General features: G+C 35.0%; 1 protein-coding gene across 6 annotated transcripts in view; it reads left to right on the forward strand.

Moving 5' to 3' along the window:
* The window catches only part of LOC112046768 (protein unc-13 homolog B), a 463,016-nt gene that overhangs the window by 374,442 nt on the left and 64,280 nt on the right, over window positions 1–24,294 (forward strand). For 3 of the 6 annotated variants that reach the window (XM_052886519.1, XM_052886520.1, XM_024083547.2), the window contains exon 1: window positions 15,962–22,598. The exons of 1 other annotated variant lie outside the window; for it this stretch is intronic. In XM_052886519.1, the coding sequence (XP_052742479.1) occupies window positions 18,042–22,598 (4,557 nt within the window). In that variant the 5' untranslated portion in view covers window positions 15,962–18,041. Of the gene's footprint in view, window positions 1–15,960; window positions 22,599–24,294 lie in introns of those variants that run through there. 2 more of the 6 variants (XM_052886521.1, XM_024083548.2) reach the window with 2 other exon arrangements.

Genomic DNA, 24,294 nt, shown 5'->3' on the forward strand with positions numbered 1-24,294 from the left:
GAATCGCAAAGCTACTCATACTCGTAGTTGTGGTACGTGACGGGAGACTTTAAAAACTTAGGAGACGTAAATCTGTGCAAGTAACTATATATTATTGTCTATTTACGTACATATCCGTTTCCGCGATGACTATATAATGGGGAACATACTTTTTATGTATGTGACTACTTTATTGACAAGAACAATATAGACAATGGTGCTGCTTTCGTGTTATTGTATAGGTAAGCTGCACCATTATTAAGTATCCGACATCTATTTGACGTATGTAAAATTTTGCACGGAGCTAACTAAGCCGTATTCTGAGGTCCGCGGCAAACTCTTTGGATGGAGCCGCAGAAAAATTGTCATGTATTTTTTTATCGTCTCTATTACTTTTTAGTATTTTTTTTTCTATTATATTTTTTGGTATTTTGGAGTTTACTCCTTAAGAATTGATTTTTCATAAATAGCCCCCGGGATGAAAAAATATGGTCTGTAAAATTCGATGAACGAATGGCAGCGTTACGTTTTTTGTGTGCAACCTATTTTGCGCACCTTTCACTGAGCATTGCCACCACGGTGAGCGCGCACGTCTCGGCCTGCTGCTCCTCGGTTGCGCACCTTTCACTTTTCAGGCGTAGTATTGTGATGTACATAGTGTTTGCTGCGGGGCAACATACACCTATTTAGACAGTCGATCTGAAAGTGTAAACTCCATTCGTGCGTCGGAGCTGACACAAACTTTTTTTTTGTATTTATTATATGTTCTTTGTGGTGTACAATAAAGTGCATTTTCTTTCTTCTACTTTCTTTCTTACTAACAGTTAAGCCACTAGTTGCACCCGTCGTAACTAATAAATTACAAGCTTTAGCAATTTACATTATTTATATCTATATCACGATATATTTGCAAACTTTATAAAAACCGTATAATATCGATCTTAACTTGTAAAGAGTCACATGTTTTAGTGAATATACAGTATGGTTAATGACGTGAAAAGGGATAAATTTCACATCACGACATGACTTTGCGTTCCTTTACAACCCACGTACGAAATATATGAAATCTGTAGTGAATCTGCTCGTATATGATATTACGGCTAGACTAATGGAAAGTTACGGATTTAATATTTGTAAGAGACACAGTGAACGTGGTAACAAAAACTAAAAGTAAATGTCGGTGTATATCTGGCGAGGCGTACCGTATCTCATTTGTTAATCATCCTCATCATTATCTTCCGATAGACGTTCACTGTAGATGGATATAGACCTCTTGTAGGGATCCCGGAAAACGTTGTTCTTTCTGCTTTTTGAATCGGAAGTAGAGTCTCGATAAATCACAATAAAAAAGAGTAACAAACCTCCAAACAAACAGACAAACTTTCGCCTTTATAATATTAGTATCAAGTAGGATACTAAAATCGCAATTTAAAAAATGGGAAGTGGGTTAAAATACTTATATGATCTTTTCTTAAACCCACCAAAGGTAGTTGTAAGGGGGTTGTAGGGTCTACTGAACCGATTTTGAAATTTCTTTTACCAATAAAAAGTCACGTTATTTGTTACCGTAATAGGCTTTATTATTCTATCTTCGTATTCCCATGGGAACGCAAACTAAGCAAATAAAACTACGCCTGCCAGTTAGATTATAAAGATGATGACTTTGTCACATTATTAGTCTAAACCTTGGCAAGTAAGTTGAACCAAAATGGTGGTTACCTGCGCAGGTACAATTATAAACCAAAGTGTTAGAAACGTACTCCGTGTTTGCCAAATACATTAAAGATGTCAAATAATTGAACATTACGTAGGCAATTGTAAAGTATACGGTATCTATTTGTACTTGTGATGCAACCGTAAGTAGTTGTTTGCAAGCTTACGTAAGTGGCTAATATAAGTAGTTTATTTCTCAGTGTACGTTGCTTACACCTAAAAATGTCTTACTGTCCATAGTTCTACTTAAAGCCCGCGTAGTATACCGGGTATACAATACGTATGAAAGCAATGCAATTTTACCAAAACATAAATCACGTTCCTCACACAGTGACGACGTATTCATGGTACTATGTATAGTTTAATTTATGAAATTGCCGCGCCGGAAAACAAGCTTTCAGATAGCGGTCGCGTGGGACAAAGGGTGTTTTGGTATCTTGAGGGCGTTGCCTATTGAAAATGTGCCCTAAGGTTAATTTCATTGCGTTCAATTTCCCGTGACAATTAATTTGCTTATACGAACAAGAACAATCACTTCATCGTCGCGAGTTTAGCTTAAATAAATTAATGGTTACAAGAAATAGAGCATTACCCGTGTAACCGAATTAGTTTAAACTCTGTGCGTAGGTTATTTTAGGAATAATTAAAACATGATGTAATTAATTTCGGGGTTGTAATTAAATTAAAATGGTCCCTGACCAGAAAGGACCGGATAAAAAAGAAAAAAATAGGAGGAGGCTGTATGTACACGTTTTTACAGACGAAGCTCCTCTTTTTGGAAGTAAAAATATAAAAGCCTGATTCTACGCAGACAAAATCACTTGTAGATGAAAGTTATAATTAAGTATAAACTTCATTAGCACTTACGTGAACAAAACTTAACAACGAAGGGTTATGGGTCAGGTTTATTCGATCGTCACCCGTTTGAATATTATTGTACCCACTTCTAACACATTTTTCAAGACAAAATTGTATATTTGAACGAATGAGTATGATTGAATAAATAAAAATATGAATGTAAAAATAAATTGTATTTTATGAATGTTATTTAAACGGGTACATACCACGATAAAACGAAGAACTTCAGTCCCGTCGTGACCACGATCCATGCAACTGGGTCGAAATATCGACAATAAAAATCTCGTCGTTTTATCGTGGTATGTACCCGTTTAAATAACATTCATAATGAACAACCACGAAATAAGTTTAAAATCATTAAATTGTATTTTGATATGTGCATCCAACATATAGTAGAGAATATTAATATTATAAACGCGAAAGTTTGTATACATGTTTGTTTGTTTGTAACTCTGTAACGCCGCAACTACAGAACCGATTTGGCTGAAATTTAAAATGAAGATAGATACCCTGGATTAACACATACGCTACTTTTTATCTTGAAAAATCCATGGTTTTTGCGAGATTTACGAAAAACTGAAATCCACGCGGATGAAGCCGCAGGCTTCCGCTAGTAGATAATAAATAAACAAAAACTTTTTCCTTCACAACTATTTTACGTGTTTTATCGAAGTTTTGTAATTTCCTCAATTTATTAAATTAATAGAACAAAATTGTTGAAGTTATCTTCTAGTCTATTAATAATAATAGGTAGGTACACATGTTAACATGCGACAAGCATCCTATGTACTGAAACTTGGCAACTTTGCCGAGTCTGGAAATATGTTAATGGATAGTTAATGACCCTTTCAGTTAAATATTGGGACATCGCGTCATAGGTAATTAACGTCTATGTTTATTATTTTACGTATTTAATTACCTCTTTATAATTTAATCAAATATTATTATAAGCTTTTATTTTATTTAAAAGGAAAGAAAGCTTAAAAATATGCAGATAATTACGAAAGCTTTTTAATAAATAAAATCAAATTCCGTTTATTCTACATCACTGTTTCAAACGTTTAATTTGATTATTTGTAGAGACTTTACCACAGGAGCGAAAGACAGGCTCTGCTAAGAAAAGCCTTCAAAAATTGATGTCTTTCAAGAATATTTAGCATTTGTATAATAAGTTGGTGTAATAAATGTGTTTATAACGCATTGTTTAGGCTTATGTGATAATTATTAAAACACATCTATACTAATATTATTAAGCTGAAGAGTATGTTTGTTTACTTGAACGTGCTAATCTCAGGAAATACTGGTCTGATTTGAAAAAATCTTTCAGTGTTAGATAGCCCATTTATCGAGAAAGGCTATAGGCTATATATTGTCCCCGTATTCTTACGAGAACGGGAACCGCGCGGTGTCAGCTAGTTTAATAATAAATTTATTGTTTGGCACTGAATTCTACTTGAAAGACTGGGCCGAAGTTGTTGAAATTTTAAACCTTAGTGAATTTATACTGTATCACTTGATGAGTCAGATTTTATCTAAGATCCGCTACGTTATTCTACGATTTTATACGTTTCTTTTCTATTTTTAACCGACTTCCAAAAAGGAGAAGGTTCTACGTACGGCTGTATGTGTTTTTTTTTATGTATTTCCAGCGATAATTCCGTCATTTATGGACCGATTTTAAAAATTCTTTTTTTTGTTTTGATTGGGTTTGATTGAGCTGTTTCTGAAAGAACCACAGAAACTTTGTAGTTTAAACGGGTTTAATTAAAACATCACAGGCTTGGCATCGCCTTCAAACTGATCAGAAGGTAGCACATATACAAGATGTTATTTTTTGCTTTTTAGTTTTAAGTTAATTTTTGAGTTGAAAGTCTTTTTTGAAAATTAAATTTTTATTGAATAAAATATACCATGTTTATAGTCATGTGACAACAAAAAGGCTCTACTAATCCGTTTCATTTTACACTATTTGTGTATTCTTCGCACATCAAACGGAGTCGTTGGCATCAGAGCCATTATATTAAAAAGATCCCACTATCTTTTCCTTATTGTAATTCCAGACCTTTCTTTTCTTTACGACATTGTTTCCCGGTTTAATCAATTTGAGTGTCTGAAATAAATAATAAAAGTTCGTAGTTTCCTCCGAAACCTTCCTCTAAGATAATATTTAAATTAGTCGGCAAATTAGTACTATACCAGTGCTATGTATTAATAATTATAGTCTTATGTAATTAGGTTAAATTGGTAATAAGCTAAATCGGCGGAATAAAAAATAACTAGTCAACAATACAGACCCTAAAACTTTTAACCTGTTACAATATTTTTGTTACATTATTATTTGTGTGTATACATACGAATCTACTAATATTATAAAGCTAAAGAGTTTGTTTGTTTGTTTGATTGAACGCGCTAATCTCAGGAACTACTGGTCCGATTTGAAAAATTCTTTCAGTGTTGGATAGTCCATTTATCAAGGAAGGCTATAGGCTATATAATATCCCCGTATTCCTACGAAAACGGGAACCACGCGGATGAAACCGCGCGGCATCAGCTAGTATCTATGCTCGAAAAATAAACTCTTCCTTCTACAGTTGGTAGATATAAACTTTCTTTTATTTCAAAGATTCAAAGACAATACTGTAAATAATTAAATAAAGAGTTTTAGTTACTTTAAGCTTAAAATTCGGTTTGCCGAATAGAATGAGGAGGCGGGAAATGCGATGAAATAACAAGGAATGAGTACTCTTGAATCTTTGACGACAATTTTATCGGAGAACTCCTCAAGTTAAGTTCCGTTTTATGTTTTAACCTCTGCAGTTTCATTTTTATGTTTTTTGAGACACATTTTGACGACATCTCTGCCGTTGTTGGTAATGGTGCGCCAACAAAGAAAGACGATTGATTCGATTCTCAATTTATGTGTAGGATTTGGATTTTTAAAATTTCTAAGTAGGATTTATAAAAAAAAAAAATTGTTGTAACTTAAGCGGATAAACACATTTATTTAATTTAGTAAAAACTGAATTGTGACCTAATATAAAGAGCCGTGTTAGCCCAGTGGAAATTACCTCTGCCTCCGATTTCGTAAGGTGTGGGTTCAAATCCAGTCCGGGGCATGCACCTCCAACTTATCAGTTGTGTGCATTTAAAGAAATTAAATATCACATGTCTCAAACGTTGAAGGAAAAAATCGTGAGGAAACCTGCATACCAGAGAATTTTTTTAATTCTCTGCGTGTGTGAAGTCTGCCAATCCGCATTGCGCCAGCGTGGTGGACTATTGGCCTAACCCCTCTCATTCTAAGAGGAGACTCGAGCTCACCAGTGAGCCGAATATGGGTGGATAATGATGATGATGATGATCTAATATAAAAACAATTATAAAATCACTATTATACTGTATTTACATGTTTTCTGTTTCCTTCATTTATTATTAGATGATGGAGGGCAGTATAGAGCAAACGTCAAGCTAAATAGGATTCAAGGGTCATAAGACCCGGGACACAGATAACGTTTTGTCAGGACGGGTCAGTTGACGGCCCTTGTCTGAAAAAACTATCGACTCGTGGATTTACTTTTCCTTGTATAGCCCTTTAGAGTCATTATAAACGTATTTCGTGATGGTAGGGAAACCGAAGAGGGGATTTTTGGGTTTACTCGAGCGCGGCAGATATACACAAGGGAGTGCCTTGCACATTGTTTACTTAACAACGTGCAAGGTATATTACCCTACCTCTACAATTTATGAGCACTTAATATTGGTGGGTACGTTTAGGGCAACTAAAAAAAACTACCTACAGAAATACTCAACCAGCACATCAGATAAAGATAAGGTAGGTTTTTTTTTATTCTTTACGAGCTAGCCCTTGACTACAATCTCACCTGATGGTAAGTGATGATGCAGTCTAAGATGGATGGATAACTTGTTAGGAGGAGGATGAAAATCCACACCCCTTTTCAGTTTCTACACGACATCGTACCGGAACGCTAAATCGCTTGGCGGTACGTCTTTATCGGTGGTAACTAGCAACGGCTGAAGCCTCCCACCAGCCAGACCTGGACCAATTAAGAAAACTTCAATCGGCCCAGCCGGGGATCGAACCCAGGGCCTCCGTTTTGTAAATCTGCCGCACATACCACTGCGCCACGGAGGCCGTCAAAAATTTAAGTATTTGAGCGTAACGTACGGGAATGGAAGGGTTCCAAAATTACAAAATAAAACCCTTGTATTTCTATTCTCGCGCCACGAGCGTGCTTATATTTTTGCAAAAGAAGAAAAAAGTCCCCGATATTTCATGAAGAAAAAAGTTTAATTTTTTTTTTAAGAAAAAAGTCCCTGATATATCAGCGTAAATATAAATATAAATTGTCAATAAAGAATGTAGTATTTCGTCCCACCGTACATATCCATTTATTCTTCTTATCATCCCCAGTCCTCCATCAGTCCCCGCGACGCTCGAGTAAGTACACTTTCAGCATCATGGGCTGCACTCCATCCGTGGGCAAACTTCGTCTTGACGATAAATCTCCGTCTTTTTTATCCGTTGCTACAATCAAACAAAGAAATCGTACATTACAACGATGTATTTTTTTGATAAAAGCGACCTGTTATTGTTCTTTGTAACCATAGAATGACCGATTGACTACAGAATGACCGATTACAATTGAATTGAAAATGTCGTGAATACGTGTCGCACATGCTCACTTCTGTTTCCAATATTGAAACAAAGGCGATGGAAATGGACAATCGGACAATTTTTACAAGTGATTGAGTCAAAATAGGGTTAAAAACAATCAACCGTTGAACGTGGCGTTTTCATGAAATCTGCGAAAGAATACACCGGCGCGAGACCGGAACTGTACGATACTGTGAGAAAATGAATGGAATTATAATGACTGTCTGGTGAACGGTAATGAATAACGTTAAATCTGGCTTTATATTCACCTGGGTTCCTTTTTATGCAATGCGTTGATAATATTATTAATCCTGATAATTTTTAACTACGTCTAAGGAAGCTAAAACTGTATGAATTTTCATCTAATTACGATAAAAGATTTTTAATAGATTTTGAATCTTTATAAAGTCATTTATTTTGCAAATATCACGACAATCTTTGCTTTTTATGTATAAATTAGTTAACATTGACCCTATTTAACCGAATGTATTATAAAAATAATATCAAATATATTCAAACCTAGTCATCATCCCCATTCGGATACCTATCATAGTTGAACTGCTAGTAATAGATGTGCCCACGATTACCTGGAGTATGTCTTAGATACCGTCACTATGTGTACATATAAGTCAAGGGGTCAAGATGTTTTGGACGAGTGCAACCACAAACACTGACACGATATTTCAATATATCAGATTTCATTTTCCTTATATAATATCAATAGACAGTCATTCCACAACATATCACAATATAATAGAGCTGCAGAATACAGCTGACATCTAAATGCTAATAAAAGCTGAACTATTTTTCTTCGGAAATACGAGTATCTTAGCGTTCAATATGCCGCCGCCGAGGCGTGAGATTTACGTATCGCTTCACCCACACCAGCTGTGATTGGACCGTCGTTCTCGTGCACTTTGCATGTGAACGATGGGACATTCAATTTTTCCCACCGCCCCGGTTATGGTTATTGGAGAATGAACGCATTTTCGCTCTCTGCGTATTCTGTGGCGTGTGCGTTGTTTTTTTTTAAGCTCGCGACGTTTTTAGGGTAAACATGTTTGTGCTGGTACAGGTACATAGTTTTTTTATAAGCTTTTTTACGAGTAGGTATATTTGGGCACGTCAAATCTTCGAAGATAAATTAGAACTTCTTGATGTTTAGTTGGAGCCATCCCTACGATCATCATTATCGGCCTATTTTAGTGGCCTACTACAGGGCCAGGCCTCTCTTCTTATAGGAGAGGGGATACTCTTACGATACAAATTAAAGGATTTTAACGTATTCCTGAAGGTTATTGGTTATCTTCTTTAATTTCTTAATAACGGATGCCCGTGACTTTGTATGCGAGAAAATTGATGTAAGCTATCTTTGTACGTGACCATTAATTGATGATAAATTGGGTCATCATCATCATATCAGCCGATGGACGTCCACTGCAGAACATAGGCCTTTTGAAGGGACTTCCAAACATCACGATACTGAGCCACCTGCTGCCACATCGGCTGATATGATGCGGTAAATAATATCTTCATCATCATTATCAGCCGATGGACATAAGCCTCTTGCATGGACCTCTAAGCACATCGGTCTCGAGCCGCCAGCATCCCGTAGTTAGTTGCAACCCGCTTGACAACCTCGGTCCACCTAGTGGGGGTCGACCAACACTGCGCTTTCTGGTGCGGGATTAGGTATACGAGGATAATAATAAACAAAAGTTCCCAGCCCAGCGGAAGTGCGTTAAGAAGCTTCGCTCCAATATAAGTACTGTGCTTATTTCTCTTGCCTCCGTCCGCGTAAATGCAGGTCAAGCACTGCCTCGGGTTGCATGGGACCGATTTTCATCAAAGTTTGAATAAAAGTTTAACGTCCATCACTCTTAGGACTTTTAGTATGAAATGTAATAGAAAAATGTCTATAGAAACGGCAATTTGGACCATAATCTTCACAGGAAGGGTGATTTTATCAAAGAAGGGTTTTTTGATTTAAACTTTAGAAATATAAATTACTGACTTATAAATGTAACAAATATTCACAAATGCCACCTCTACTTACTAATCAGGGACATATAAACTATATAAGAAGCATCATCTACCTATAACCTCTAAATAATTTAATTCAAACAGAATTTACAGATTCATTTCTATGTTAGAATTTAAACTGTAGTAACTATTATTCATATTAATTCATTATGAAACACGGCTTAAACTTACGTGATATAACGTCGGAGTATGGCGGACTAGTTTCGAACACATACGGGGTCCTTAATCATAAGCTGGTTTTTGCAACGCGGAAAAATCCAAACATTAATTACAAATATAGAAATTAATATCCATTTCTATTAATATGCTAAACGGAGAATACAGACAACGCTTAAGCTAACGCTTGTGACAAACGTACTGTTAACCAAAAGTTAATATTGTCGTGCCAACAACAAAGAACAGATTTATGTTTTGTTTTTTTTTAATAATGAAGTTATTTCCAAGCCCGATGTGAAAAAAGTATTTTAATTGCTCTTCAACAGCAATTTTCCTACGGTTTCCATGCAATAGTCGTAATATTGCGTGTAACATAACTCTTACATTATTATGGTTCGTGTCACGAAGTTAGAAGGTGTACACCATTATTCAATTGCAATATCGTAAACTAGTAAATGGGTAGTAAGTAATTTAGTTTGCTACAAACTTATATACGCCCGTTAGTTGACTATTGAGTGACTGACAGGTTCGAAAACTACATCCATCTACTAAATTCAATTTGGTGCATGGAATTAAGTCTTTATTTTTCCAGTATTAGCTTATTTTTGTGCAACAAGTATGGGGCATTATATTTGGCTGGTGAGAGGCTTCGGCCGTGGCTAGTTACCGCTCTACCGGCAAAGGCTATTTAGCGATCCGGTACGATGCCGTGTAGAAACCGTAAGAGGTGTGGATTATCTTTCTACTCCTAACAAGTTAGCCCGCTACCATCTTAGATCATCATCACTTACCATCAGGTGAGATTGTGATCAAAGGTTAGCTTGTAAAGAATTCACATTGTGCCAGCGTGGTGGACTATTGGTCTAACCCCTCTCATTCAGAGAGGAGACTCGAGCTCTGCAGTGAACCGAATATGGGTTGATAATGATGAAGGTGATGATAGGAAGCTAACAAAATTACTTATTTTAAGTAAAAAGCCATTTAGTTTTATACTATCTAGTTATGGACACTTTTGAAGGTAGCACATTAAGTTATATCATGCTTAGTTTTGAGACTGTGATTTTATACGAGTAACTAACACCGTAAAAGAGATTAAAACTTAAATTTTCCTCCAACTAGTTCCAATTAGAAGACTAATGAGTGATAGTGTGCTTAGCTAGCAAACTGCAAACAAGCATTGAAGATAATGAAGGCGTAGAAAATAGAATAAAATTAATCTTTTACTCGTGAAAATGTTTTGCTATCTATTTTGGACTACTATTTATTCAGTACAGTGGAATTTAGTTTTTCACAAATCCCTCGGGAACCATGGATTTTTCCGGGATAAAAAGTAGCCTACGTGTTAATCCATGCTATAATATAACTCAATACCAAATTTCATAACACTCTCGATCAAGTCATCCATATTCTCTTTTAGTGCGCTTTCATTTCATACCCCACTCGAGTATATTTGCCGACATTCGATTATTCTTTCCCACTTTAACCCCCAGAAGTTTTAAAGGGCTCAATCGATTTTCATCAAACATGTTTATCATTTCAACAATCATACTTATGTATAAACACTCGCACATAAATCACCTTTCATACAAAACAAACGAAATTGAAATAACTTCATTCGGGAGCTATGCCAAAGACAGACTGACAGATGGATGTCAAACTTATAACACTCTTCTTTTTGCTACGGGGGTTAAAAATAAAAAAAACCACAACTTATCTCCCAATAAGGCACTGTTTTATCAATAATAACTCATGACAAGTCCCACTATTCGCCATAAATGAAGTCAAGATTATTATGGAGTGAAAGAAAATGCATCTGTTGGCATCAGTTCAAACAACACCAGATGTGGCCCCGGTGTTTCGTATCACTAGTTTAATGAACCCCACTGAATATTCACCTCGCTTGATCTCTACTTTGTCGGTATGTTTTTTAATATAGGATATATTAATCTATATAAAATTAAATATATCTATCTATATAAAATTAAATAATATTATATAGTAATTATAGTCTCTTCTAGATCTCAAATCTATTTGTAATAACAATAATAGTTAAAAAAACTAAAAAAACACGCTGAAGCAACTGAAACAACTGAACACGCAGAATTTATATCCACTGGGCTGTCACGGCTCTTGCTTATGTATTGATATTGATGTGAAATATTGTTAGAAAAAGAAAATTAGTGGCTTGAGTGAAAACATTCAGAGGTAAATCGATTTCAAAACATTAATTATTTGAATGATTTTAAAAATTACCTTTAGATTTGTGTTTAACATCTCTAGGCAATTTATTACGAGTATATTATAAAACTTTTGATATCCTTATTGAATGATATATTCGATACAATATAATTTGTTTAAGATATTTATAAAACGTAAATCTTTATTTTTAATTTGATGAAGGAGAAAAGAATTTATTTTAGGAGAAGATATGTTTGGCTGTGTAAATTTTTTATATATGTTCACCAAAATTACCGACAAATATGATCAGATTTAAATTTATTTTTCTGTTTGAAATTTATGTCTCTAATTTTAAAAAAAAAATTCAAAATTTAAATTTTCAAAGTTTTTGTTTGAAAGTTGAAACTTCAGAGTGGTCTTATTGTCATCACGTCAGGATCTGCTGATGGTATCCTCTATGAATAGAGAGAATTCTTCATATTTTGTAGGCACATTAAAAGTGATTTGGGGATCTTCAAACTGATCAATAGGTAGCACATATAATATGTGCTACCTATTGATCAGTTTGTGATGTTGTTTTTCGCATTTTAAATGGCACATTTTTTGTATTTTAGAAGTTTTTTTATATTTCAATACAAATACAATTCACACTGTTTAACTGCAATGAATAGTTGACTCTGTTCTTATGATTACGCAGCATAGCCTTCGTGAGTTTATTAAGCTGGAGTTATGAAACAATCCAGACCCATCTGGTAACTTTTGAATTACTGCCAACAGCTGCATTTTCATTCGCTCCATATTCCATAATAATCTCGAGCACATTTATGGCGGATAGGAAGTTGGCACACTCTACCTACAATTGGTGATTGGTGCCTTCTTGACTGCGGATAAAATATTATTTCCTCCTGTTGCTGAAAAGTGGCTCATTGTTTTTTTTTTATTCTTTACGAGTTAGCCAGTTAGCCCTTGACTATAATATCACGTGATTGTAAGTGATGATGCAATATAAGATGAAAGCGGACTAACTCGTTAGGAGGAGGAAGAAAATCGGAACTCGCTTGACGGTACGTCTTTATCGGTAGGGTGGTAACTAGCCATGGTCGAAGCCTCCCACCAGCCAGACCTGGACCAATTAAGAACACCTCAATCAGCCCAGTCGGGGATCGAACCCAGGACTTCCGTCTTGTAAAATATCTAACGCGCAAAATACTGCGCCGCGCAGGCCGTCAAAATTAATTGTAAAAGGAATTGGTATAATTGACCTCTTTCGGTTATTTGCTTTGAGAACTGCATGCTGATTTTAAATATGAGTTAGCCTGAAAAGTTTTCCGGGAGTACTGAAAATTAAATATTTATAGATTTTGAGGTGCTATTTTCGAACTTTCATTTGGATAAAAGAGACATTTATAAATATTTAAAACAAAACTATTTTCAAAACTCGCGGAAAACTTTCCCGGTTAAACCAAACTCCAAAACTTTGGACTAAATGACTGAGCTACTATTTGTGATCGCGTTTTTTTTTGTTGCTTACAAATAATGGACTGATAATTTTGGTACGTTCTTTATATGAAGAAAAATAATAAGAGTTATTAGTATCCGATATACAATATATAATGTTAACTAGTTAGGAACAATCCTAACTCTGCAGCAACGGATATACGATAAATGCAAATTTGGTTATATTATTTGCTTAATATATAATAACAATATTTAAGATAGAGAGTCGTGATAGCCCAGTGGATATGACCTCTGCCTTTGATTCGGAGGGCGTAGGTTCGAATCCCGCTCGGGGCATGCACCTCAAACTTTTCAGTTATCTGCATTTTAAATAATTAAATATCACGTGTCTCACACGGTGAAAGAAAAACATCGTGAGGAAACCTGAATGAGAATTTTCTTAATTCTACGTGTGTGAAGTCTGCCAATCCGCATAATGGCGTGGTGGACTGAGGCCTAACTCCTCTCATTCTGAGAGGAGACTCGTGCTCAACAGTGACCCGAATACCTTATCAGCCGATAGACGTCCACTGCTGGACATAGGCCTCTTGCATGGACCTCCAAGCACAACGATCTCGAGCCGCCAGCATCCAGCGGCTCCCTGCAACCCGCTTGATATCCTCGGTCCACCTAGTGGGGGGTCGCCCAACACTGCGCTTTCCGGTGCGGGGTCGCCATTCCAGCACCTTGGGACCCCAACGTCCATCGGCTCTCCGAACTATGTGGCCCGCCCATTGCCACTTCAGCTTCGCGACTCGCTGAGCTATGTCAGTGACTTTGGTTCGTCTGCGGATCTCCTCATTCCTGATTCGATCACGCAGAGAAACTCCAAGCATAGCTCGCTCCATCGCCCGCTGAGTGACTTTGAGCCTTCTAATAAGACCCATAGTCAGCGACCAAGTGACCCGAATATGGGTTGTTAAAGATGAATAACAAAGGCTGTTTTGGTAAAGTGGTTTTCGAAGTCATATAAATTTAGAGACTGAATTGTATTATCGAGCTCTATGTTATTTATGGTACGGTTTAATCGTGCGATTTGGTCTATAACTCAAGTTTACATGGCAGACGATTTATTTTGGGGAGTCTCACACAGAGTTAAGAAACTGTTGGACCGTTTATTACAGACGTTTACTCTATTATTTTTTGCTGGAAATAGGAATTAGGTTCCTCGCGAATGTGTGTCTTCATTTCTTAGTAAATCTTGGGTATGCCTTTTCAATGTAGTGAATTTTTGAAAAATAGAACTGCGAGTATATAACATTAAAATGGTATCGTTAAGTCAACAGTAAAGAATCTACTTATATACAAAAATCTAGTGTAATTAGGCTGATTTTAATTATTTTTACGTTTGGTATGTCCCCTATTTTGTTATTGCAATTTCAGTATTTTTTTTTATTCTTTACAAGTTAGCCCTTAACTACAGTCTCACTTGATGGTAAATGATGATGTTATCTAAGATGGAAGCGGACTAACTTGTTAGGAGGAGGATGAAAACCTACACTCGTACCGGAACGCTAAAACGCTTGGCGGTACGTCTTTGTCGGTAGGGTGGTAACTAGCCACGGCCGAAGCCTCCCACCAGCTAGAATTTTCGTATGATCAATATCGAAATAATTTATCTGTCCTTCATTTGACTTATAGTGTTACGTGACTTTAACATTGTGCACATTTTGTTATTTTCGCCATCAATTACATATCTATGATTAAAACTTTATATCGATTTTTTTTGATAACTTTGGTAGAATAAAGTTTGCTGGGTCAGCTAGTTACTTATAATAAAACACATAGAAACAATACATATATATATATGTATTGTTTCTATGTGTTTTATTATAAGTAACTGTATATATAAGTAAATGTATAGCGTTCAAATCGGATTCCATTAAATGCAGCAAGAACCTTCGTGACAGCAAAATTGGCCTCGAAAGTGACAGTTCTGCTTCGCAGTCCTTAAATAAACATAGAACTGTCGGGCTGGCTGCATTATCAAATATTTACCAATACTCCAGCTTGCCTACCGTGTACTATTTTTAAATCAATCATTATCGAGAACATGTATGAAGTGAAATGAAAAACAAATTACGCAAACATTTCGAATTAATTTTTAAGATTAACGCGCACATCTACACTAATATTATAAAGCTGAAGAGTTTGTTTGTTTGATTGAACGCGCTAATCTCAGGATCTACGGGTCCGATTTAAATCTTCTTTCTGCGTTAGATAGCCCATTTATCGAGGAAGGCTATAGGCTATATATTATCCCCGTATTTCATCGAAAACGGGAACCCCGCGGGTAAAACCGCACGGCGTAGATTAATTTAAACAATTATAAATTTGAAAACTAAAAGAATTTCCATGAACCAATCCGTAAAAACTTACGGAAAAAATAGGCAAAGTTACAAGAAACATAGGCTTTGTTTCACCAAAATATGTAGGTAATAATGTTTTTATACTCGACAAATGACTATTTATCTCGCTATCTATAGTATCGTGTTAGAAAAAGAGACAGAAACGAATTGGAGACTAACATTATCAAGATAGTTAGTTAGTTATTTAAAAACATAATAAATACCACGACAGTTATCCTAATAAGTTCCAAAGCCTAAGGTTGCCTGGAAGAGATCGCTACTAAGCGATAAGGCCACCTTTTGTATTCTACTTCTTCTTATGTTTCTGTTTTGCTTGTTTTTTTTTTAATTATTGTGGTGTTTAAATAAAGAATATTTAATAAAATAATAAATAAATAAATCAAAGTTGTCTAAAAAAATAAACCTTTCTTTAAGCAAACTGATTTGAAGACGTCCGCTTGTTTTATTTTATCAAAACGTATAACGACCTTTTTGATATCTCTCAATCTCTCAATATATGCATATTATTATACCAATATACTTGTCAGAATTTTTTGTTACTTAACTTAATACTATTTTGTACAACTACTTACTAGAACAATCTATTCCAAATTCAATAGACACAAACTACATCCCAAGGCTAATGAAACTTGCGTTGTGCATTTCCCATGGAAATCTACAAATCCAATTAGTGTTGAATAAAAGTTTCAGTTGATTCTGGCCAGCCTCCAACCATTCCAATCGGAGATTGCTATTCCAGGGAACGTTATGGGTATAACGGTTCATTGGCACTAATTTAGTGTGGTGCCGTGAGACGAAAGACAATTACGTGGAACTTAAAGATCTCTTTGCACCGCTCGTAAAATTCCTTCAAATTAAGACGTCGATATATCTGGTAGGTTTTTTACCTTTTCTAAAAGGAATCGCTGATATTCTTATTGGTACTATGGATCAGGAATTAAAAAGTAGTGGAATATTTGAAATGTTTTTCTGTTGTGTTTGCCGCAAAAATTTTAATGATTAAAAAAAAATCTTTTCATCAAGGATCGAATCTAAAACCTCTCAGCCTTATAACGTATTAGCTGACGCCGCGCGGTTTCACCCGCGTTGTTCCCGTCCCCGTAGGAATGCGGGGATAATATATATAGCTTATAGCCTTCCTCGATAAATGGGCTATCTAACACTGAAAGAATTTTACAAATCGGACCAGTAGTTCCTGAGATTAGCACGTTCTATCAAAAGAACAAATAAAAATTCTTCAGCTTTATAATATTAGTATAGATTCATGCTTTGGCTCATTAAATTTTTTACTAGCTCTTCTAAGTAGATACTGCCTTCCGAAGTAGAGTCACTACAAGAAGTCTGTCTCGATATCTACTTGTAAATTATTGTTAAGCCGAAAATTTACTGAATTCTATTTCTTCGTCATCATCATTATCAGCTGGTGGACGTCATAAGCTTTTAGTATCCTCCAAATACCACGATCTTGAGCCACCTGCATTCAACGTCTCCCCGTGACCAGCTAGATATTAATTTAATAATAAATAATATACGAAATATTCCGTATACTAACAAACATATTGTAACTCCAAATATCATATTTTCATATGATATTTCAAGTTAAAGTCCGTTTAAGATATCGGATATATAAAACCTTTTACCTAATACTATAGCCCTGGATCTCAGTAAAAGTATTTATTCAATCGTCGCAATTATTACTGTGTACAAAAAATTAAATAAATTTAAAATTATTATTGGAAGTGATCTCGTTAATAATTAAATACAAGTCATAAAATTGCAAAAATATAAGTAGCTTCGACACAAATATCTAAGTATAATACAATGAGTGGCAGCAAAGACGTATAAAGCAGTTTAATTAAAACCTTCAAAGCGGTTTGTTTACCACTTACGAAGCGGATGGAATCATAATATCCTCACCTATTAAGCGAAGCGGTGGTGGTTCCTGGTATCACATCCTTTCATCTCCTTCTGTTTCCTGACATTGTCTAACACCTTCCACCTCTGAGAATTACTTGCTCAAGTGGAATCAAATACGAACCGCTTAGCTGCCTCCACAAAACAAGTAAATTATTCAATGAAATAGTAAATAAATAATACATAATGAATAACTAATAAATAAAGTTAAATTAATTCTTAACCACTGAATTCGAAATACGAGTAAAACATAGGAAACAGTTTACTTGTTTTAGAGGTTTCATACCCCCTTTCCTTTACTGATTTGTACATAACTTTTTGTTATGGACAAACCAGTTGAACGTCAAAAACCCTCATGGAGTCTAACTTTTTGTTTTTTTTTTTTATTTTCAGGAAAGTGATTTACAATTTTCAATATATAAAGTTATATTTTTGATGAAAAGTAAATAATTAAATTCCGTCTAAGTACAAAGTATACATAAAGTGTTAACAGTTTTTATTGATAATAATTATAGAAGTGAATCAACAAAAATAAACATTATGTGTTAAGTCACAAGTGATAAAATGACATTTCAAAGAACCGACTGTGGCGCGAAACTTTTTTGTGCAAAAAGTGTTAAAATTAAAAAGATATGGGATGAGTTATAGTGAGAGATGTTATGTTCAACCCACTGTTCCAACCGAAGATGATGCACGAAATTCACGACAATGCGGGGGCAGGTGCAAACGACGAGATGGAGGAAAACGAGGGCGGAGGGAGTGGGGGTGCCGAGGTCGATATGGACGATATGGGCTCCCTCGCTTTACCTCCCGATCTGCCCCCTTACTCCGGTGACTACATCATTAGCGACTATATGGAACGCCTCGGTACACGTCTTAATATCCTTGAAACTGAATTAAAGTACGCATGGCGTGCACTTGATCTTCTGAGCCAGGAATATGTAAGAATGTGGGATAGATTGGAAAGACTAGAGTCGTTGCTGGCAGATCAACAGGGCGTTATCTCTACTCTTCTTGATTTTTATGCATGTCGTACGGTTACATCTAGAGATCCTATGTCAAGGCTTGAAGTCATAAGAGAAATTTTGGGTAACGGCACGGTTGAAGATGGAATCGAGGATGGGTTAGATATAGAGAGGAGTGGAGTTATATTAGATCCCCAAGAAGAAGCGATGGAATCAAACGAGGCTTTTTATAGAAGTTTAAATCAGGCTTATAGAGAAGATCTAGTATGTGATGAAACTTCTAGACCATCTTCACAATTAGATATGATTTGGGAAGCACCAGAAGAAACTGAAGTTGAAATAATACCAACTACATCAAGGCAAATATACAGTGCCAGTGATTACAAAAATTACTGTGGACTACAAGGTGGGCCTGGTATAAGTGAAAGGGATATAGTTCATCTGTCTACCTTAAGTACAATAGATCAAATAACAGTAGATAAATTACATGAATTAGATAGGTTGACAACCCAATTACACAAAGATTCGAGAGAGTTAAAAGACTTGAAGACAAGGCTTCTTAGTCCAGATACAAAAGTAACAACAAAACGTGACAGAGATAGAGACATAGAAGCTAAAACATTAGTTGAAGATGGAAATATTATAAACGAACAACTAAAAAATGTATACACAGGTGGCGAAACTTGGGCTATTAATGACATGATGAAAAGTTTTGACGATTTTATTTTAACAATACCAAAAGATAATTCTATTAGAGATAAGTCTCCATCTAGATTATCACTATCTGAACATACAGCGACAGATAGAACATTAGATTATTTACCACCATCTTTATCTCCTCGGCGTAAATTTGTTCATGAAAGAACAACAACAGAACCTTACACAACTGTAACAGGCCGATTGGCATATAGTTCAGCAGTAGCTAACGCTGAAATTGCAGCTAAAATATCTAAATCACCTAGTTCTTTGTCAAGAGAAAGATTTGAATATAGCTCGTCTTATCAAGTTACAGATATCACAAAACAAAATTATTATTTATCAAAAAATGCAACTCAAACATTAGGTGAAATATATAAAAGTAGCACTGAACAACATTCACCTCTGTCTGTTCATGAAATATATGACGAAGTTGCTGATAATGTACTCGAAATTAGTTATGAGGATAATAGATTAAGAAAATCTCCTAGTCCTCCTCCACCTGCACCTCCAAATGGTGCTCCACATTTTTCGTCAATTGATAATAGCAATGAATTATTATCAGCTCATCAATCTATGCTGTCAACGGGTTCCACAATTCCTGGTGATAGTTTGCGTTTAAGTCCTCGGTCACCCAAATCTCCAAAAACGTCACCAAAACATTTAAAAAGAGATAGTACTAATATCGTAGCCGCAAAATCAGATTCAGGTCTCTCATCAATGAGTGGTTGGTCGAGCTTAGAAAAAAGCCCTGGTTCACCAAAAACAGGACGCATTACTCATACTGTACATGATAGTCATAGAGTACGAATTCCTTCTCCACAATCAGTTCAAAGGGTACCATACGAATTAGATTCAAAGCCATATTTAGAAACATTAGTAGATTCATACCAGTTTGAAGAAAAGGATATAAAAAGAGACTACAATTTAAGAAAAAGCGACAGTTTCAAGGAGACCTCAATCGATATTAATAGGTTGCAAGAAAAAATAGATTCTAGTTTTATAAAAAGCGATATTCCTTATTCAATATCTGGTCAAAGTACTATTAGTAATATTGATTATTATTATCAAAATGAGGCACCTTCTATTTATTCAGTGGCTGGTAATAGACAACCAATTTTTACAACTGTTTATAGTACACCAAGAGGGATGCTTGCTGAAGATAGACGTTTTTCCGAGTTATTAGATAGAAATGAAATTATGGAGCCGGTTCCTAAACAAACAATTGATTCTTATCCTCCAGAGCCCAGTTATCATGCGCAGACTGTTGTTATGTCTGCAGCTAATATAACTAAAAAACCAATAACTAGAGCAAATACCCTAGGATCAAATGATGTCCACTTTCATCAAAATGGCTATAAATCAAATAATCATAGATCTGGATACCCGTCAGGGAATTTAACAGACGCACTTTCCTATTATCCAACGGCCAGTAGATACGACTCACCAAAAAGAACATCTTTAGAAGATCAAATATCCTGGCGAGGTAATAGGTCACCTACTAGCTCAGTAGAAACTTCAAGCTTGAAATCACATTCGTTGAGTATAACGGAGAGAAAGCAATTTCAAAATCAGCTACAGCAGGAATATTTCAAACAACAACAATATGATCAGAGAAACGGCAGTGCGTTGAGTGATACGCAAGGCTATGACAAGCAGCTGGAACAAACTGTACTAAGAAAAGATCAGTACGTTGATTCAACAGGAGTATTGGTTTCTGAGTCTGGGTATTTATCAATATCTTCAAATTTAAAAGGTAAAACACTGGATAAACAGTCAAAAAAACCAAAGAGAACTTCATCATTGAAATCTGCAATGTCGTCCATGAGTCAATGGCTTCCAGACTTGCATTTGCCAAAAAAGCATAGATCACATTCTTTACCAACTGGTGTAGATACAGTGGAGCAAACTCAACAAGAAAAATCATTAAAAGAGAGGTTATTATCAGCTCAAAGACGAAAAAAGAAGTATCATTTAGTAGCATCTATGTCAGGCCTATTACAAAAGGCTAGAAGAAAGCAACAAGCCAGTCATCAATCTTTATCAGATCCTGAAACATCTGAGACAGAATGGTCCGGTGGGCGATCCAGTGCTCAATCAGAGGATAGTGATAGCGTTTTTTCTGATTCAACTCACGAAGGTAACGTTTTTGCTAAAGTGCCCACTAAATCCAAACAAAGAAAAGTCAATAACCAGGAAACAGTGGAACAACAGCAAATGATACAAGAACTACAACACCAAGGTTTAGAATTTCAAGATGACGATAGTGAATGTATTATTGAAGAAAATGAAAAATTTCAAATCAATCAATCAATGCCTAGAGATAAAAGTGATGATATTGATTTCCATTTTGCCCGTGTTAGTCAGATGAAAAAAGATAATATTACTGAACTAGAAAAGCTTGATATTGACACCGATATATCTAATATAGATCCTTTCGAGGATGACTTTAAGGATGACAATCGTTCTCCTTCTTCTCTATTTGCAACCGTTGGGGATGTAAAAAAAGCGTCCGCAACAGGAGATGATGGAGTTATGGAAAATAATAAATCTTATAACGGTAGTTCTCAAGAATTCGCAGTATCTAGAGCCTTGGGAAAATATAGATTACGCAAGTCATCATCTGTGTCTGATGATCAAATGTCGGATACTTCACCACCTAAAATTGAATCAGATATCCCTGAAGAAGGAATTGAGGAACAAATGCCAAAAAGTAAAAGACCTGTGAAAACAAGTCCACCTAAAACAAGCCCGCCAGAAATAATAAGCAGTGCCGCCCCAGAAGAATCAATTATTTTTTCGGAACGCAGTCCATCTATTCAAAGTGCACGAGGTATACCAAATAAGTTTCAACCACGACATCAACAAAGCTTAGAAATACCAAACAAACACGATGACGATGATAGTAAAAGTACACATTCGTGGAGAAGTGGCTCAAGAGTTTCATCTAGACGTCAAAGTACGGAAGATAGTATAGATTCAGAAGATGAGTGGTATTGTTACGAATTGAGGAAATTAGAAGAAATGGAGCATCAATCCCAATTTGAAGCAGAAAGAGAAAAAACATTGACGGAAGAGCCAGAATTTGAAGAAGAAGTAATAGCCGAATCTAAAGAAATATTAAAAGAAAAAATGTCTTTTGTACTACGCGAACTAAAACTTAAGACAGTATCGATTAAAGTTAAATATGATGAAGCGCCTTCAGAGGAAAAATGGAAAGACGTAACAACATTTCCTGTCATTGATGAAAAATCTGATGATACAGCTCCAGAAGGGGATTCAGATGATGACAAATCATATGCTGATTCGGGTTCAGGTGAAACATCAGGCCCTGATAGTCCAGTACAAAGTGGTGACGAGTTTGAAGAAGACTATGATGTTCCGCAATCTCAACAAGTACCCGTACCAGCTGAACCAACACCACAACAAGATGCACCAGTAGGAAGTAAATGGAAACTACTAAAAGCATTAAAAGATAGAAAAGCAGAAGAGAAAACAACAGAAACACCGGCGGAAACTACACCGTCTACAGAAAAGGACAAAGTTAGCGCTGGCGTAAGTTATCTTATGCAAAAATTTCACGAAATTAGAGTTAAAAGCTAAGCATTAACTATTAAAAGTATTTTGAACTGTTTAAAATAATATAACTTACGTAGATATCTAGAATATTAACAGAAACTCAACGAACAACTTTACTGTTTCTGAATAATATGTTATAAATTTTGAATAGTTACTATTATCTACGTAATATTATATAGGTTAATAGCAAACCTAGGCTTAATGCATTGGAGTTATACTTGGATTATATATAAAAATAGGCTTACAATATAATAATATGAAATGAATTATAAAAGAATCTACACAATTCTTTGATCTACTATATACAGTTTACCTTTACCTGCTGTAATAAAAAAATATTCTTTTTTAAAATGAGAACCAACAGGTTAATGGTTGTGACTTTGTTTATTATCGCGATCAATGATATTATGATTAAAACACCGTTTATTAGATTTAATAGTAAACTCTGTGTAATATAACAAACGGCAATTGATAATCAATGAACACAAATTTACCGCTTCTACTACGATGTTCCTTACTGTATGAAACATTAATGTGCAGAACGAATTTATGATGTATGGCTAAAGTTTTATAAACTTTTTATAAATCAACAATATAGGTGCCTACATTATTGTAATATAATAATCTACTTGCAATACTTGTATTATTATTATATATTATACAATTATACTACTGACGCTGAATACATTTGAGGCAATAATTAGGTTTTACTTCAGTAATTGGTACTAAAGACTTTCTAATATTTACACGGATGAACATTTGGAAATTTTATGAAATCCTATGTTCTATTGGATCCCCAACATTATATACATCGCTGAAAGTACTTGTATATCTTACTTAAATTATGCTAATGAAATAAGTAATCAGTATTGATAAGTTAGTGGCTTAGTGTTAAATTAGAATTAGTGCCAAGCGCTAATTCGCATTAAATTATAATATATCATTTTATGACATCCCCATTAAATATAATTTCATTAAACAGCCTGGAATATAATAAGGTACAAAATCATTCGCCGTGTCATATCATACCATATCATAAAGAGAAGTTATTTGTTTTACTCATATAGAAGATCGAACATCATGATCATAAATTATAATGCTTTTAATAACGATATATTTACGCATGTAGTAAATGGTTTCGAAAATTAAAATCTATTTACTCAATGAAAAAAGTGCTTTTAGTGTCTATAATTGAAATCGTTTATATTTATACGTATTTATTATAAAACTGATATCAGAAGTAATGAACATTGCTTTTATTATAAAACTGATGACAGAAGTAATAAACATTGCAAATATTAAGCCTACTAAAATGTGCTCGCTCTCAGAATATACATTACTCATATTAAACAATGAATATATATAAATCATTATAGTCTAGATGTAAAATTACCTAGGTCATTCATTCGTATAGCTTTCGACACTTGAAAAAAAATTAGAAAGCACTAAATGTGTATTGTTAACCTAGAAAAAATATTAGATAAATTATTTATAAAAGACGAGCTGAAGAGGTCACGAATAAGAGCATAACTCAGTTATTTAAAAAAGCTTTGGAGATGTAAGAATTATTTTGGGACATTGTATCAGTTCCCGTCTAAGCACATCGCCTATTAATCATTTAGCCAGAAATAACATTGCTTTTAAATCAATACATGTAATGAATATATAGATT

Source organism: Bicyclus anynana, chromosome 17 (genome assembly GCF_947172395.1).
Source record: "Bicyclus anynana chromosome 17, ilBicAnyn1.1, whole genome shotgun sequence".
Taxonomy (NCBI): Eukaryota; Metazoa; Arthropoda; class Insecta; order Lepidoptera; family Nymphalidae; genus Bicyclus; species Bicyclus anynana.